This window comes from Camelina sativa, chromosome 14, assembly GCF_030686135.1.
Source record: "Camelina sativa cultivar CO46 ecotype springtype chromosome 14, ASM3068613v1".
NCBI classification, from domain to species: Eukaryota; Viridiplantae; Streptophyta; class Magnoliopsida; order Brassicales; family Brassicaceae; genus Camelina; species Camelina sativa.
The window spans coordinates 28,948,910-28,961,712 of record NC_141893.1 but is presented as its reverse complement, the minus strand read 5'-3'; the positions used below and the strand labels follow the sequence as shown (position 1 = coordinate 28,961,712).

Genomic DNA, 12,803 nt, shown 5'->3' with positions numbered 1-12,803 from the left:
AGACGAGGTCATAGTTTTAAGTAGTTTTGGTACAATGTTATACTTCTGAAGAGTAAATAGTTTTGGTACAATGTTATCCAAACCAAAATCCGAATGGATATCCGAACATGCCCAAAATAAAAATACATAGTAATAATATCTTAGTAATACTTATAAGTTGTAATAACTTAGGTGTCTAAAAGTTTAAATTTTTGGATATTTTAAATATTGTCATGAATTTCAACTATTTTTGAGTATATTTAGGTAAAAAATAAGAGTAATTTTTAGATATTTTGGTTCATTTCAAGTAGTTTGAATAGATTTGGACAGAAAATTTTAGATTTTTGAGTACTTCGGATAACCGAATCCGAAAACTCTGATCCGAATCCGAAATTTGAAAATATCGGAACGGATTTTAGAATTATAGATCCAAAAAATCCGGAATCCGAAAAATCCGATCCGATCCGAACAGAAAATCCGAACGTCCAGGGCTAATTTTATAGGTGGTGCTAAATAGCATATTTTAACAATAAAATAATAATGGGTGTAAGAACATATTTTTAATGATAAAACATAGAGTAAAATTGTACATGATTACTAATTAGATGTTGCTTTGATGAACTCTTTCCATGTAAAATAATATGTGAATAAGTTGTATAACGTTTTAAAAATTTGACAATAATAATATTCATAATAATGAGTATTTTGGCAAAAATTTTGGTGGGATATAATTTAGCTTTTAATTATTGTAATAATTGTTATAATATATTAAAAATATATAAATATAAATAAGTGTAAGGTAAATACAAATATGATTTTTTTTCTAACTAAATTTTTTTATATATTTAATTCAGGAAATAAATTTTCTTTTTATATTTTTAAAAATTTGTTTAAGATTTAGGATTTATTTTTTCCAACAATTTTTAAATCCGCACATCGTGCGGACCCTTATCTAGTTGATATATATTTTATATAAATTTTCAAAAAAGCAATTGTAATCCTTTTATTTTTACTATATTTAATTTATTGTATAATCTTCTTTTTATAAATATAACTCTTCTTTATATATATGTCAATATCTTATCGATACAATTCACAAGTGTCACAATCTTGTTAATGTCTAACTTTAAAAATCAAAATTTATGTAATAAGAAATGTAATTGTTTTTGTTATTATATTAAATGAAAAAAGATATTAGACTATATATAGTCTATAATTAAAATATTATTATAACTACATTCATTGTTTAAAAATTATTAACTCAATATAATTTGTAATCCCTAGATCTGTTATAATTAATGTTCTAGATATGTTTATTAAAAAAAAATGTAGATTTTCATAAACTCAATAGAAATGTTTCTCTTTTAGCTGAAAATTAAAAAACACTAGTGATCGACCTGCACATAAGTGCGGGGGAATTTTAAAAAATATATATTTATAAACTTGTATATTTTTAATTTTAATGAAGTTAATTATGATGTAATGCATATATATATATATATGCCAAAAAAAAATAATGGACCATAAATATAGAAGTCCAAATTAATAGTGTAGTTGAGTCCTTTTTGTAAACATATGACCTATTATCACCCCATCAGCTACAAACATTTATTTGTTTGGAAAAAAAAAAAAGACAGAAACAAAGAAAAAAAGACGAAAGGACAAACAGAGAGTTGTCTCCTAAACGAAAACTCGATTCCACCAAATTGACCTTATTCAGCCGATAATCTCTCACCCAAATCTGATTTTCCAGTCTAAAATTCCAGTTAAAGCTCTATCATCAATCTGTCTTTTTTGGATTATCTAAATGGATTGTATGGATAACTAAGGTAATAGTTGGATCTGTTATTTAAATTTCCATCTTATAGTTCAGAATTTTTTTTGATTTATCATTTACTTCTTTTTTAATGTATAAATTTAGCTTTAGTGTGGATTTTTGTGGTATTGAATCTTGTATGGCTCTTGATCTAAAGAATTGAATCTTTTTTAGAAAATTGTTTTAATTTATTTTTGTTGTTTACATCGAATAAATGTTATGGTTTATACTGAAGTTTCTGTTTTTCTTAGTTATGATTTTTCTTTCAAACAGGAAAAAAAATAAAAAACTATTTCAACAATAAGAAACAAAGCCTTTCGAATTATGATAATGGCTCTATTCCGATATTTGAAAACTCTAATGTTTAATTTTTCTCTAGTCAGGGCTAAAGTTTTTTGAATACGACCATCATTAGACACCTCAACTGGATTTCATAAGGACTTATACCATACACTGGTAAAATTTATTAATAATTTTTTATGTTGCTATATATTATCTTTCTAATATTGTTAAAATATATTTATTTTTACAATTAAATTAGCTTTACATTACTATTTTATTTTTTGTTTACATTTTACTCTACTACTTTTTTTTTGGGATAAGAATATATAGTTAATATTAGATTTAGAAAATATATTAACTGTCTTGGACCTCTTAATATTATATTCAAAATAGTATATAATTATTTAGATTTCGTAATTAGATTGTTTAAACTAAAGTAGATATTTTGTGTATGTAGCTATTATTAAATATATATTAAGTGGAATTTTGCTATGGACATTCCATTTTGGTTTTGTTATATTAGAAATTTTATGAGTTATCACAACGATAACAATTATGGTTGGGCAAATCTGATTAATGTTTATTCCAAAATAAAAACTATTTGAATAAAAATTAAATTGTTTAGCATATTCGTGTGAATTAAGGTTTTCTTTTTTTTTTGGTCGGAGTGAATTAAGGTTTTCTTATGTTAATAGATTATCACTTAAAAAGATTTAAATTAATGTATTCGGTTTATAGTTGAAGAAAGAGTAAACTTTTTAAGTAATTATAGTTGAAGAAAGAGTAAACTTTTATAGACGAAGCGGTGGATCAAAACTCTTGTTTCACGTTTAGTGTCTAATTTAATATGTTCATTAGTATTTTTAAGGTCACATTGCTTTCACTTTTTTTTTTGGAATATACATAAACCCTTGCCTCATCTCTAGGGAATTCCAATCGACATGCGCTAATCGCTATCATTAGATTCTTCTCGCGCTGTTTACTCCTTGATCTCGATTTCTCTTTGCAATTCAGCTTCTGGTTCTTGATCTGATCTGCGTTGTCGATGGCTATACGAAACTGAACTCTCCTTTGATCCACCGCTTCGTCTTGTTCTTCTCTAGCATGTGTACAATATTTGGAGGCCTATTACAAAAAAAAAAAAGCAAGGTAAATTGTCTTTTAGTTCTTATACTCTGAAACATTGATGTGTTTCTATATTTTTAACTGAACACATGTCTAATCCCCAATAGTTTATCGTTAATACACTTAGAGTTTTAATGGAATTGATGGAGTGCAAAATGACATAATAATATTTACTCTTCGAATTGACTTCATTTTTAAACGCTGTCATAAGTTGTTATTGTAATGGGTCTCTGACTTAAGTAATAATTTTCGATTGTTCTTTGTTTATATGTGGTAGAATATATTTTACCTTGAAGCTACACCTGAGAATCGACTTAATATTAGTTCTCATGAATGGTTAGATGACTATAGACAAAAAATAATGTATAGGTAGTATTCAGCAGTTAATCAATATCTATTCAAATACTTACTACCTTATTTGCTATTTATAGATGGAAGACTGGATGAGCAAGCACGAAGCTAACATTCCTTGATTCTTGTAAAGATGTTTGGCTGGATTTGCAGCAGATCCTGCTTCATGCTTCATGATATCATCCTGCTTCATTATATCAACAAATGTGCATTAAATTGATGAATACAATATAGATCAATAACTTGGTCATACCATAACTAACATTACCTTATTTATTGTTTAAGGAAGATCACATTGTTTTCCATTCCTTGTAATTGCTTTCTCTTGATCGATGGTGCTTCTCGACCATGTTTGGCAAAACCAGGGTCCAGGTATGTTTGTAACATCCTCCAAAACAGTTTTTTTTGGCAAGTTTGATTCTGTAGTAGATCCTATAATATACAAACAAATAAAAAAACAATAATTCAGTCCCTCCCATGTATGTTTTACCTTGTATACTATCGATGATTTCACCTTACTTTTCCAACTTGTTTTAAAAGACTGATGTTAACGAGCTTTCTTCACCCATAATTAGCAGCCACTAATTGTGGCCCACGATGACTAAAAATTGGCAGATAGATCTAAATTATTGAATATTATGTTTGTTTATCGAGGTTTGTTTATCGAGGTTTGTATTAATGATAAGATACGTTAATTATCTTCTTAACTAAAATATCCGGGATAGTTGCTAAAATTTAAGGAATACGAATATTTATTTTGATTTTAGAAGGTTAATCTTAGTAATAATATATCAAAAACTTTGTAAACATTCTAATGACAATGATTTGTGTAATGTTAATGAATGAATTAGTTAATTTGGAAATCTGCAATATTTTTGATTATATGTTCGATAATATATCCATTGATTCCGGATTTTGAGTAAATGTTTTAAACAAAAATTAATGACAAAGTTTGTTTTATGTTTGTTCGGTCCACCTGTATGGTAGATACGATTTGATTTTGAGTTGATTTTCCTAATATAACATGGTTAATCAATTAAATATGGATCTTATATTTATCTTATATTGTTTACCCTTTTATTATTTTCTACTACATTTTGCTGAAAACTAGTTCTGATTGGCTACCGGAGTTAAGGTGGGCGACAAACACTCTATTAAACAGGATCCGAATATGAGTATTACGGGTCGCCCAGGATCCGCGCGTCTAGACAAAGAAAACTTACCAAGTTACCCTTTTCGGGGTTTTTTTTGTGTTTTCCAATTTTTTTTTTTGAGGGACATTGTATGACATTCTATTTTTTTTTAATTTTTTTTATCCATAAGTGTGCTTCCCAATTAATAGTATAGATTTCAATATGAATTTTGAACATTTGATTGTAGTTGTAATATATTAATTAATTCTATCCTTGTATCCCATATATAGTAAGTATAGTAACCAAAAACCTACTGATTTTCTTATAATCATATTTTCGACTATAAAACCACAATATTCTAGAGATCTAAAGGCGTTGAAGCTGCTTCTTGACTTAGCAAAAAGGTTACAACCTTAGCTTAAAAAAGATGTCTGGTTGGGAAAATATGGACAGAAACATATTAGCCCAGATATTTGGGATGCTCAAGGTAATTGATATAATTATGGGGGCATCACGCGTCTGTATCTCTTGGTTCCTTGCTTCTCACAATCGGACTTTATGGAAAAGTATAGATTTAACTGATCTCAAACCAATAAGTTTAGATGATAATCCCAAAAAGGCCGAGTTTCTTCTACATCCTCATGGAGATAACCAAATTCAGCAATACTATCACTACAGATCTATTTCTGGACTACTATTACGATATACAAGAGGAGGATCTTGCGATCATTGCTGAGAGGTAAATTGCATCTCTATAACTGTGTTTTGGACAATATATATATCCTTAAAAGTTATGCAACTTGTATTCATTTTCTTTTTATGTTTTTAGAATGCCAAACATAAAAAAAATTGCGTTCCCGCTCTGGCGTGAACTTAATGAGAATTCGTTCCAGTTTACTTTCAGCAGGTGGAACTGTGGAAGAATCTCCAAACGTTGATCCTTACTCAACCTATGGAAAAACTAAATCTCGATTATCGAGCTATTGGAGATAACTGCAAAAGCCTCACTAACCTAAAACTTATTCGTCCACTAACCCGAGTTCTAGCTGAGCAACTTGTATGTAACTTCTCTACCTTGAAGAGGTTAAGTTTTCAGTGTACATCTGTATGCAATATAGCGTTATTATCACTCGTCATCAACCACCACAACCTCAAGATCCTAAACCTTTCACATTGCTTTTACGCGGAAATTAACGAAGAATTTGTCGATGAGGATGAGGTGGGTTTGTTACCCTAGCGAAAATATCGTACAAACTGGCACTCAAAACCTTGACGCATTTATCGTGTGTTCAAAAGACTGTAAGGTGTGTAAATAACTATAATAAGTATTACATGTTTCAGAATAAAAAATGGAAAACTGATGCGATTAAGGAACTTGAATTTTAAATTGTTAAAGGTTTGTTATGAATGTGTTATCGGTAAATGTTTATTTTCATGCAAAATCCCATCAACTTTGTTTTTGGCTATGTATTCGGTTTCTTTCGGTTAATTTTGGTTATATTGAGTAAATTTGGTTATTGTGGATCAAATTTTGGTTGGTTACGATTATCTATTCAAATATCCGAACCAAACTGAACTGAAAGAAACCAAATCTAACCGAACCAAAATTTCTAAAATATCTGAAAGGTTATTATATTACTATATCGACATTAATTAAAACCGAATACAACCGCAAACCAAAATCGAATGGTTAACCGAATGCATATGCAAGTAGTAGTTGCTATGCAAATGAAGCCGTACTGACCAAAATTTAATTCTAATATCAATAATGTTTTGTATTCTATGGAACTAGTTGTTTTCTCCCTTTCGTTAGAAGTAGAAATTGAAAACCCTCTTTTGTTTCTTCACTAGCAAGTAGCAACCAAAGTGCAAGGATAACAAATTCTTTCATGGATTAATTCATCATCGATCCACTATTTAATTAATATTTCACATGCATCTGCTTGTTGGGTGTTCTCCGGTTGTGCGGCCCGGCAATTAATCACTGCTGATTTAGTAGTGATGTGTTTAGTCAATGATATCACTACTCTATAAAATTAAAAGATAATTAAAAGATCTATTGCCATATTTAGGAGTTGAATTCTACCAAGACTTTAGTTCACACAATAGATTATTAAATATTGAATTAACCTAAATCGTAATGATTGTATAAAAACAGCAAAGCAAAATAAAGCAAAAAAAAACGCAAGAGGCTTAGGGAAATACTCAGGTAATTCAGAATTTTACATAACTTGAGCTAAACTCCTACTCAGAGCTAAACTCGATCCTCTCTCGAGGGAACAACGCTATCTCTTTAATGGACAAACTCTGCTTCACACGTGCTTTGAGCTTTTTCAAGACTGAATTCTCATCATTGAAGTCTCCTCTATGTAATTTGCTTTGTTTTTCTATTTTATTTGTTGTTGGTGACCAGGAATAGTAGGGATTGCCATGCTAGCTGGAGAAGGTTTGTTTTTTTAACAAAATAAAAATATAAATATAAAATATAAAAATATAAACCAAATTTTACTACGGAAATTATCTATGTAAAAACCATAGAGTCACATAGAAAGAACAAGCAGCATCCAAGAGGACCAAGACAGACTCATAAGTTTAGGGAGTAATTATATTTATGACCCACAAAGAAAAGCGACATAGCCCTCTCTTTCCACACCTACAAGGCTTGAACACTGGTTTGTGGGAAGGTAGCCCTCTCTTTCCCTACAAGGCTAGAACACTGGTTCCTGGTGGGACGTAGCCAAGTTCTATCCAATGTGCTTCTTCTTTAGCAAAATCCTGTCAGAAGATACGAATTGAATGAGCACAAGATAAATATGGGTACAAGTCATGGGAATCAAACATGCTTCTCAAAAGTACACACTAACCTCGAGCGTCTCACATTTGTTACCAGTTACTTCTAGATCTGTCAAGAAGCGTGCCACGCTGAGCAGGTATATGAAGATGACAATATCAGAAAGTTTATAACCACAACGCGTAAGTAATGATGATATAATACAAGGGAAAACACACTCTCGTATACCTAATACGCTCTTCCTCAGGAATTGAAGGGAAGACTTCAAGAGCCTGAACCAACTCTCCACGCAACACAAGTCTCTGGTACGCAATCAAACTTGTAGGTAAAGTGTAACCAAACAAGCTGTAAACAATCAAAGTTGGCAAAAAAAAAAAAAAGTCAGAAAGTTAAAACGACAAAACATTCGTCAGCAGTGATATTTGTAAAACATCTGCTTACTTAAACTCTTCGTCCATTAGATAAACCCGACTTGGATTAGCGGGAGACACCATCAATGACATAGGACGAGGCAGAAAACACATTATCGTTGCCTGTAATTTAAGAGTTGTAAATACAAGATTGTACCTAACAAATTAAAACAATTTTCTTAAAACCTGAGCCTCTTTACCTCAGAACGACCACCAACACTGTAAGTAAGCTCACCATGCTCAGTGATATAGATAAAACAATTCATAACCCATACGCCATCTCGAACATATTCACCTTCGGCTACAGTACTGAGAGTTTTACCACCTTCGCAATTGAGGTCAAGGATTTTTAACGATGAATCACCGGCAATTGCAACGAGATCATCACTTTCAGAACAATATACATTCCGAGTCTGTAGCAAGAAAACATTAGCCGTGAATAGGAAGAGACTTTGTGGCAGAAAAGAGCAGTATCAATCTGCTAGTGCAGTTTACATTATTTATCTACACTTGTGGAATTTTAACAACTTACTTTGACGGTAACATCTACTCGCGAAATGACTACACATTTCTCCCAATCATAGAAGTCGATGAAATCACTTGAGCTCACTGCCAAACACGTCCCACCAAAAATGCGCTCTACTGAGTAAGGAGGTGTCACAGTCCCCTTCTTCTGCACACATATATAATTCACATAGGCTGTGGGAAAAAAAAAAAAAAAAAGGAAAGTGCAAAAAGGAATCACGAACCTCGAAGTTCTTGTTGAAGATCTCGATTTGTGACGAATCTCCCTTGACAGCATGTCCCCCCTTAGATGACAAAACAAATTCCAGTGCCGAGCCAGATGATGCAACTTTATGTGGTAAGGAATTTTTGATATTAATGTACTTGCCATCTCCACAAACAACCACAGACTTATCATCAGGACTGTGCTCTAAGCTCTGAAACATACATACATGATAGTGGCTAGTTACAAAAGTTATGGTGCAATCTATCAAACTGCTAGGAAAATTATATACTAGCAGTACATATCCAATAAAGGGGAGCAACAATGTATACAGATGCCACTTACTTCAGGATAAAAATCACAGGTTGTTAGCAAATGCCTAAAAACCCAAGGGTGTCTCTCAAAACCCCAACGGGGTCTCTCAACACCAGTACCCTAAGTAAAGGTCACAAACCAAACCATTAAGCATTTCCCAACATGAGCTAATATTCAAAAAATCTAAAAAAGAAAAGAAAGCAACAACCGAAGAGTTTGTTAAATCATTTAAACTCCATACCTTATCTGCGGCACTCCCAATATATATCTCCCTGTGTTTAGCAAAAACAATTGTCCCCTTCTTGTCCATACTAGCCAATGGTATTTCAAGGCTAAATTCCATCAAAACGGGTCCACGGAGGCAACCAAACACAACCCTGAAAAGGTATCGTATAACTAATGCGTAAATAATGTAGGAGGCAGAAAGGGATTAAGTATTGCCATATTAAAGTTTCAGAAACTTACTGGTATGAACCAATCCTGTGTCCGATAGCAAAACATCTCGTAGGGTTAAACTTCAACTTCAATGTTTTCTCAAGCCTAGATGTCAAATACTGATACTCAGTTAAATTAATTTTGGCGTATGATGAAAAAGTGAAGGAAACTAATCAATAGAAGTTATTAGCGTTACCTGAACGTGGTGGCATGCCATATGCAGGCAGTTGCATCTTCGGATACTGTTATAATTATTGGGATCACTGGATGGAAACACACTGCTGTAACAGAGTTAGTATGACCTCCAAGTGTCTCAAGGCATCTCTTAGTTTTTAGTAGTCCCACACCTTAGCAGTCTGATCAGCCGAGCAAGTGATAAGGTACGGTTTATCGCTAAGAGTAAAGTAGTCTACACACAATACCCCTTCAAGATGTCCTTCCAAAGTACACAGTGGAGAGGGAGAACCAAGACTCCATATCTAGATCAAGGAAAAAGGTTTAGCTAGTGGAAATAATAATGGAAAAAATGAAGTGAACAAACAACAAGTAATTACTTGCTTTTGTGGTATTGTCAAGTGATGCACTAGCAAAAGTATTGTTGTCTTTGGGATTGAAAGTGACGTGCACAACAGAAGCAGAATGCCCTAGAAAAACCCGAAGAGGGCACCAATCCTCTTTCCAGTTCCATAGCTTGATTGTATTATCATTAGATGATGACAAAAGATATGGAAGGGTGGGATGAACAGCAAGACACATAACGGCAGCAGCGTGAGCATCACTAATTACTTTTATTGGCTTTCGCGAATCCAAGTCCCAGTTCATAGTGTACCATTTGTAGACACAAATACAGCCGTCGCCAGATCCAGCTACAACCCACTGCTTGCGTGGAACAAACTTAGCTGACCAAACTGCATAACAATGACATATGCACGTTTACAGTAAAGAAAGGACATGAACAAACCAATAAAATGTATATATATTCGAATAAAAATGTACCTGGAGAACAAACACGAGACGGAGACGGAACGTCTAATTTATCTATTAATGCAAGTTTCTCATAATCCCAGATATCCATAGTTCTATCTGACAAACCTCCCAGGATCCTGTAATTATAAATTTAAAACATATATTGATTAAATTTTAAAACATATAAGAAGGATGTAATGCCGAGAGCGTACCATGGTCTATCTGGATGGAGTTCCACAGAGAGTACTGTGGCGCTTGATGATATAGTAAATTCCAACTGATCCAAACATGTGTCAGGAAATCCGATAAAAAAAGATATGATAAAAAAAAAAAACAAGACTCTAAACTTAACTAGCAAAATATCTTAACAAATTTAATTTTTCCAACCACTATTGATCATGCAGTCCAGAATCTCTGCCAAAAAAAAGCAAGCTGGAACTCCTCTTTGACGCCGAAAGATCCAAACCAGCAAGACTCTATAAATTTAGTAGCAAGTTACTGACACATTTATTCGTCAAGTATTATCAAGTTCTACTTAACCCCATTCACAAATGTTCTAACTAGACTCATAAAAGGAGTAACTTTGATCATGCATTCCAGATTCTGTCAAGCATAATATCTGAAACTCCTCTTTGACAAAATCTGAAGCAGCAACATTGCAACTGAATTAAACTATTCTATCTTCTAGCAAGATCTTTTCACACTTATTCTTCCAATAATCTAAAAAGTTCTACTCAACCACATTCACATATGTTCTAATTAGATTATTTAAAGGCAGAAAATGTATAAACTTGGATCACGCATAGTCAAGTTCTTTCAAGAATGTATTCTAAAACTCCAATTTAACAACACAATCTGAAACAACAACATTGGCAACTAAACGATTTACTAACACAAATCTAAACTTAGTAGCAAGATCTTACAATACTCACAACCAAATTCACCAATGTATTACAACATTTTCTCAACAATATAAAGCAGCAACGTTAAAACTAACCATAGACGTGGCCGGAATGGTGGGAGCCGCCGTGCCAATCACCTGTAACATCTCTGGCTTTTCGAGAAAAATAATATGAACTTTTTTGAAATCGCAGATTTTTTTATTAATTTTATAATGTTGAACCAATCAAGTTGGTTAACTTACATAATACCAATTATATTTGACCGATTTCCAATTGAAATATTTTGACATTTTCGATTATTTTCAAAAAAAAAAAAATGACATCAAAAGAACTATACATATTTGAATCTATAATAGTATTTTTGCAGCAGTTTTTGCTCAAAAATGTTTTTTGGAAAGTTTTTACATTGAATGCTATTTAATGTTTATATTCATATCCAAACAAGTTTAATTAACTTTCTCTACTATCCTTATAACCAAACACAATTAAAATTTTTTAAATATTAATATATATAATGTTCTATAATTAATATATATATATATTTAGAATATTTATTCCAGATTTTAAATAAACTATTCTCCTATCATTTCTTTTCGATTTTAAAATTTAAATGTAGAGAATCATCATATAATACATAAATTTAATTAAAAAGGTATATTTTTTCCTGCATATATTGTGATTTAAATTTTTTTAAACAAACATATATTACTTAATTAATATAAAAAGTGTGTGTTCAACATACATATATAGTAAATTTACTCTATATAGTAAATTATAAAATTTTAAGAACTTTATAATTTATAACTAATATATCTAAATTTAATAAAAAGTTTAAAATTATAAATATTTAATCATATTAAATTTTCAAAATTACACAAACGAGTTATATTACATGACGAGTTATATGACATTAATTGATTGAATTAATAATACTAAAAAATACTATCAGTAATATGATATTTTAATCAATACGGGTTAAATCCCCATTTTAATGTTTTAACAACACCAATATAAAATATGTCGAATCAAACTGATTTAATTAAGATTGTAGTAAAGAAAAATTATTGTGCGGTATACCACGGTTTATATATTAAATCACTAAAATTAACAAAAGAGTATATTAGCAAAATTAATATTAAAAAATACTTACCTCTGCGGTGTACCGCGGGTCATAATCTAGTGCAATATTATGACGTCAAAGCAAATGAGATACAATTTTTTGTTTTAGAAATGCCTACAATGTTAGTAAAATACAAACAAAAAATTCATCGTTCACCAAAATACAACTTCGAACCAATAATTTGGCATCAATTCAAAGCAGTTGACTTGTTTAATATGATATCAAATAAAAACATTTGACAATTTTGAATGCATGAATATAGAATGTAAAGTTTTTATTTGTAATTTTTTAAGTATTAATTGTACTGTCTAAGTTAATGCTCACTGATAACTATGTAATTTATTATTTAAATTAATAAAATATGTTATTAAAATGATTATTTTTCTACAAACTTTTTGAACAGCTTCATTTCCCATATATCAAGAACCATAAGGTCTTGGAACTGTGGTTT

General features: G+C 31.1%; 2 protein-coding genes, 1 long non-coding RNA gene and 1 pseudogene across 6 annotated transcripts; 2 read left to right on the top strand and 2 right to left on the bottom strand.

The window, feature by feature from the left end:
* The first annotated feature begins 1,593 nt into the window (after positions 1 to 1,593).
* LOC104742491 (uncharacterized) lies at positions 1,594 to 4,969 on the top strand. Of its 3 annotated transcripts, none has more exons than XR_015580948.1 (5): positions 1,594 to 1,808; positions 3,092 to 3,226; positions 3,634 to 3,759; positions 3,839 to 3,925; positions 4,665 to 4,969. It is a non-coding gene; the product is annotated as an uncharacterized LOC104742491 (long non-coding RNA). The 3 variants fall into 3 exon arrangements; XR_015580950.1 differs by having other exon boundaries at positions 1,615 to 1,808; positions 3,843 to 3,925; XR_015580949.1 differs by lacking the exons at positions 1,594 to 1,808; positions 4,665 to 4,969 and adding an exon at positions 2,173 to 2,251 and having other exon boundaries at positions 3,839 to 4,073.
* A 117-nt stretch (positions 4,970 to 5,086) lies between these two features.
* On the top strand, positions 5,087 to 5,923 carry LOC147928756 (putative F-box protein At4g11580 pseudogene; annotated as a pseudogene).
* Positions 5,924 to 7,159: 1,236 nt separating this feature from the next.
* LOC104742490 (coatomer subunit beta'-1-like) lies at positions 7,160 to 9,908 on the bottom strand. Of its 2 annotated transcripts, none has more exons than XM_010463504.3 (11): positions 9,561 to 9,908; positions 9,395 to 9,469; positions 9,171 to 9,306; positions 8,960 to 9,049; positions 8,637 to 8,828; positions 8,420 to 8,560; positions 8,088 to 8,300; positions 7,919 to 8,010; positions 7,706 to 7,822; positions 7,551 to 7,608; positions 7,160 to 7,461 (listed from the first exon to the last, which is right to left on the bottom strand). In XM_010463504.3, exons 3-11 carry the CDS (start codon positions 9,270 to 9,272, stop codon positions 7,387 to 7,389), a joined length of 1,080 nt encoding a protein of 359 aa, XP_010461806.2. In that variant the 5' UTR covers positions 9,273 to 9,306; positions 9,395 to 9,469; positions 9,561 to 9,908; the 3' UTR covers positions 7,160 to 7,386. The 2 variants fall into 2 exon arrangements, with proteins under 2 accessions (XP_010461806.2, XP_087341840.1); XM_087485714.1 differs by having other exon boundaries at positions 9,395 to 9,483; positions 9,561 to 9,814.
* On the bottom strand, positions 9,837 to 11,378 carry LOC147928755 (putative coatomer subunit beta'-3). Its single transcript, XM_087486259.1, has 4 exons — positions 11,328 to 11,378; positions 10,543 to 10,607; positions 10,361 to 10,467; positions 9,837 to 10,272 (listed from the first exon to the last, which is right to left on the bottom strand). The coding sequence occupies exons 1-4, from the start codon at positions 11,376 to 11,378 to the stop codon at positions 9,863 to 9,865; spliced, it is 633 nt and encodes a 210-aa protein (XP_087342385.1). The 3' UTR covers positions 9,837 to 9,862.
* Positions 11,379 to 12,803: the final 1,425 nt, after the last annotated feature.

Coding starts and splice junctions, on each gene's coding strand:
- LOC147928755 (XM_087486259.1), bottom strand. CDS start 11,378: ATGTTACAGGTGATTGGCACGGCGGCTCCCACCATTCCGGCCACGTCT. Junction 10,608..11,327: donor CCATTCCGGCCACGTCTATG/GTTAGTTTTAAC, acceptor TGTTTGGATCAG/TTGGAATTTACTATATCATC. Junction 10,273..10,360: donor GTCTCGTGTTTGTTCTCCAG/GTACATTTTTAT, acceptor ATTGTTATGCAG/TTTGGTCAGCTAAGTTTGTT.
- LOC104742490 (XM_087485714.1), bottom strand. CDS start 9,581: ATGGCATGCCACCACGTTCAG. Junction 9,307..9,394: donor CACAGGATTGGTTCATACCA/GTAAGTTTCTGA, acceptor ATACCTTTTCAG/GGTTGTGTTTGGTTGCCTCC. Junction 7,462..7,550: donor ACAAATGTGAGACGCTCGAG/GTTAGTGTGTAC, acceptor ATCTTCTGACAG/GATTTTGCTAAAGAAGAAGC.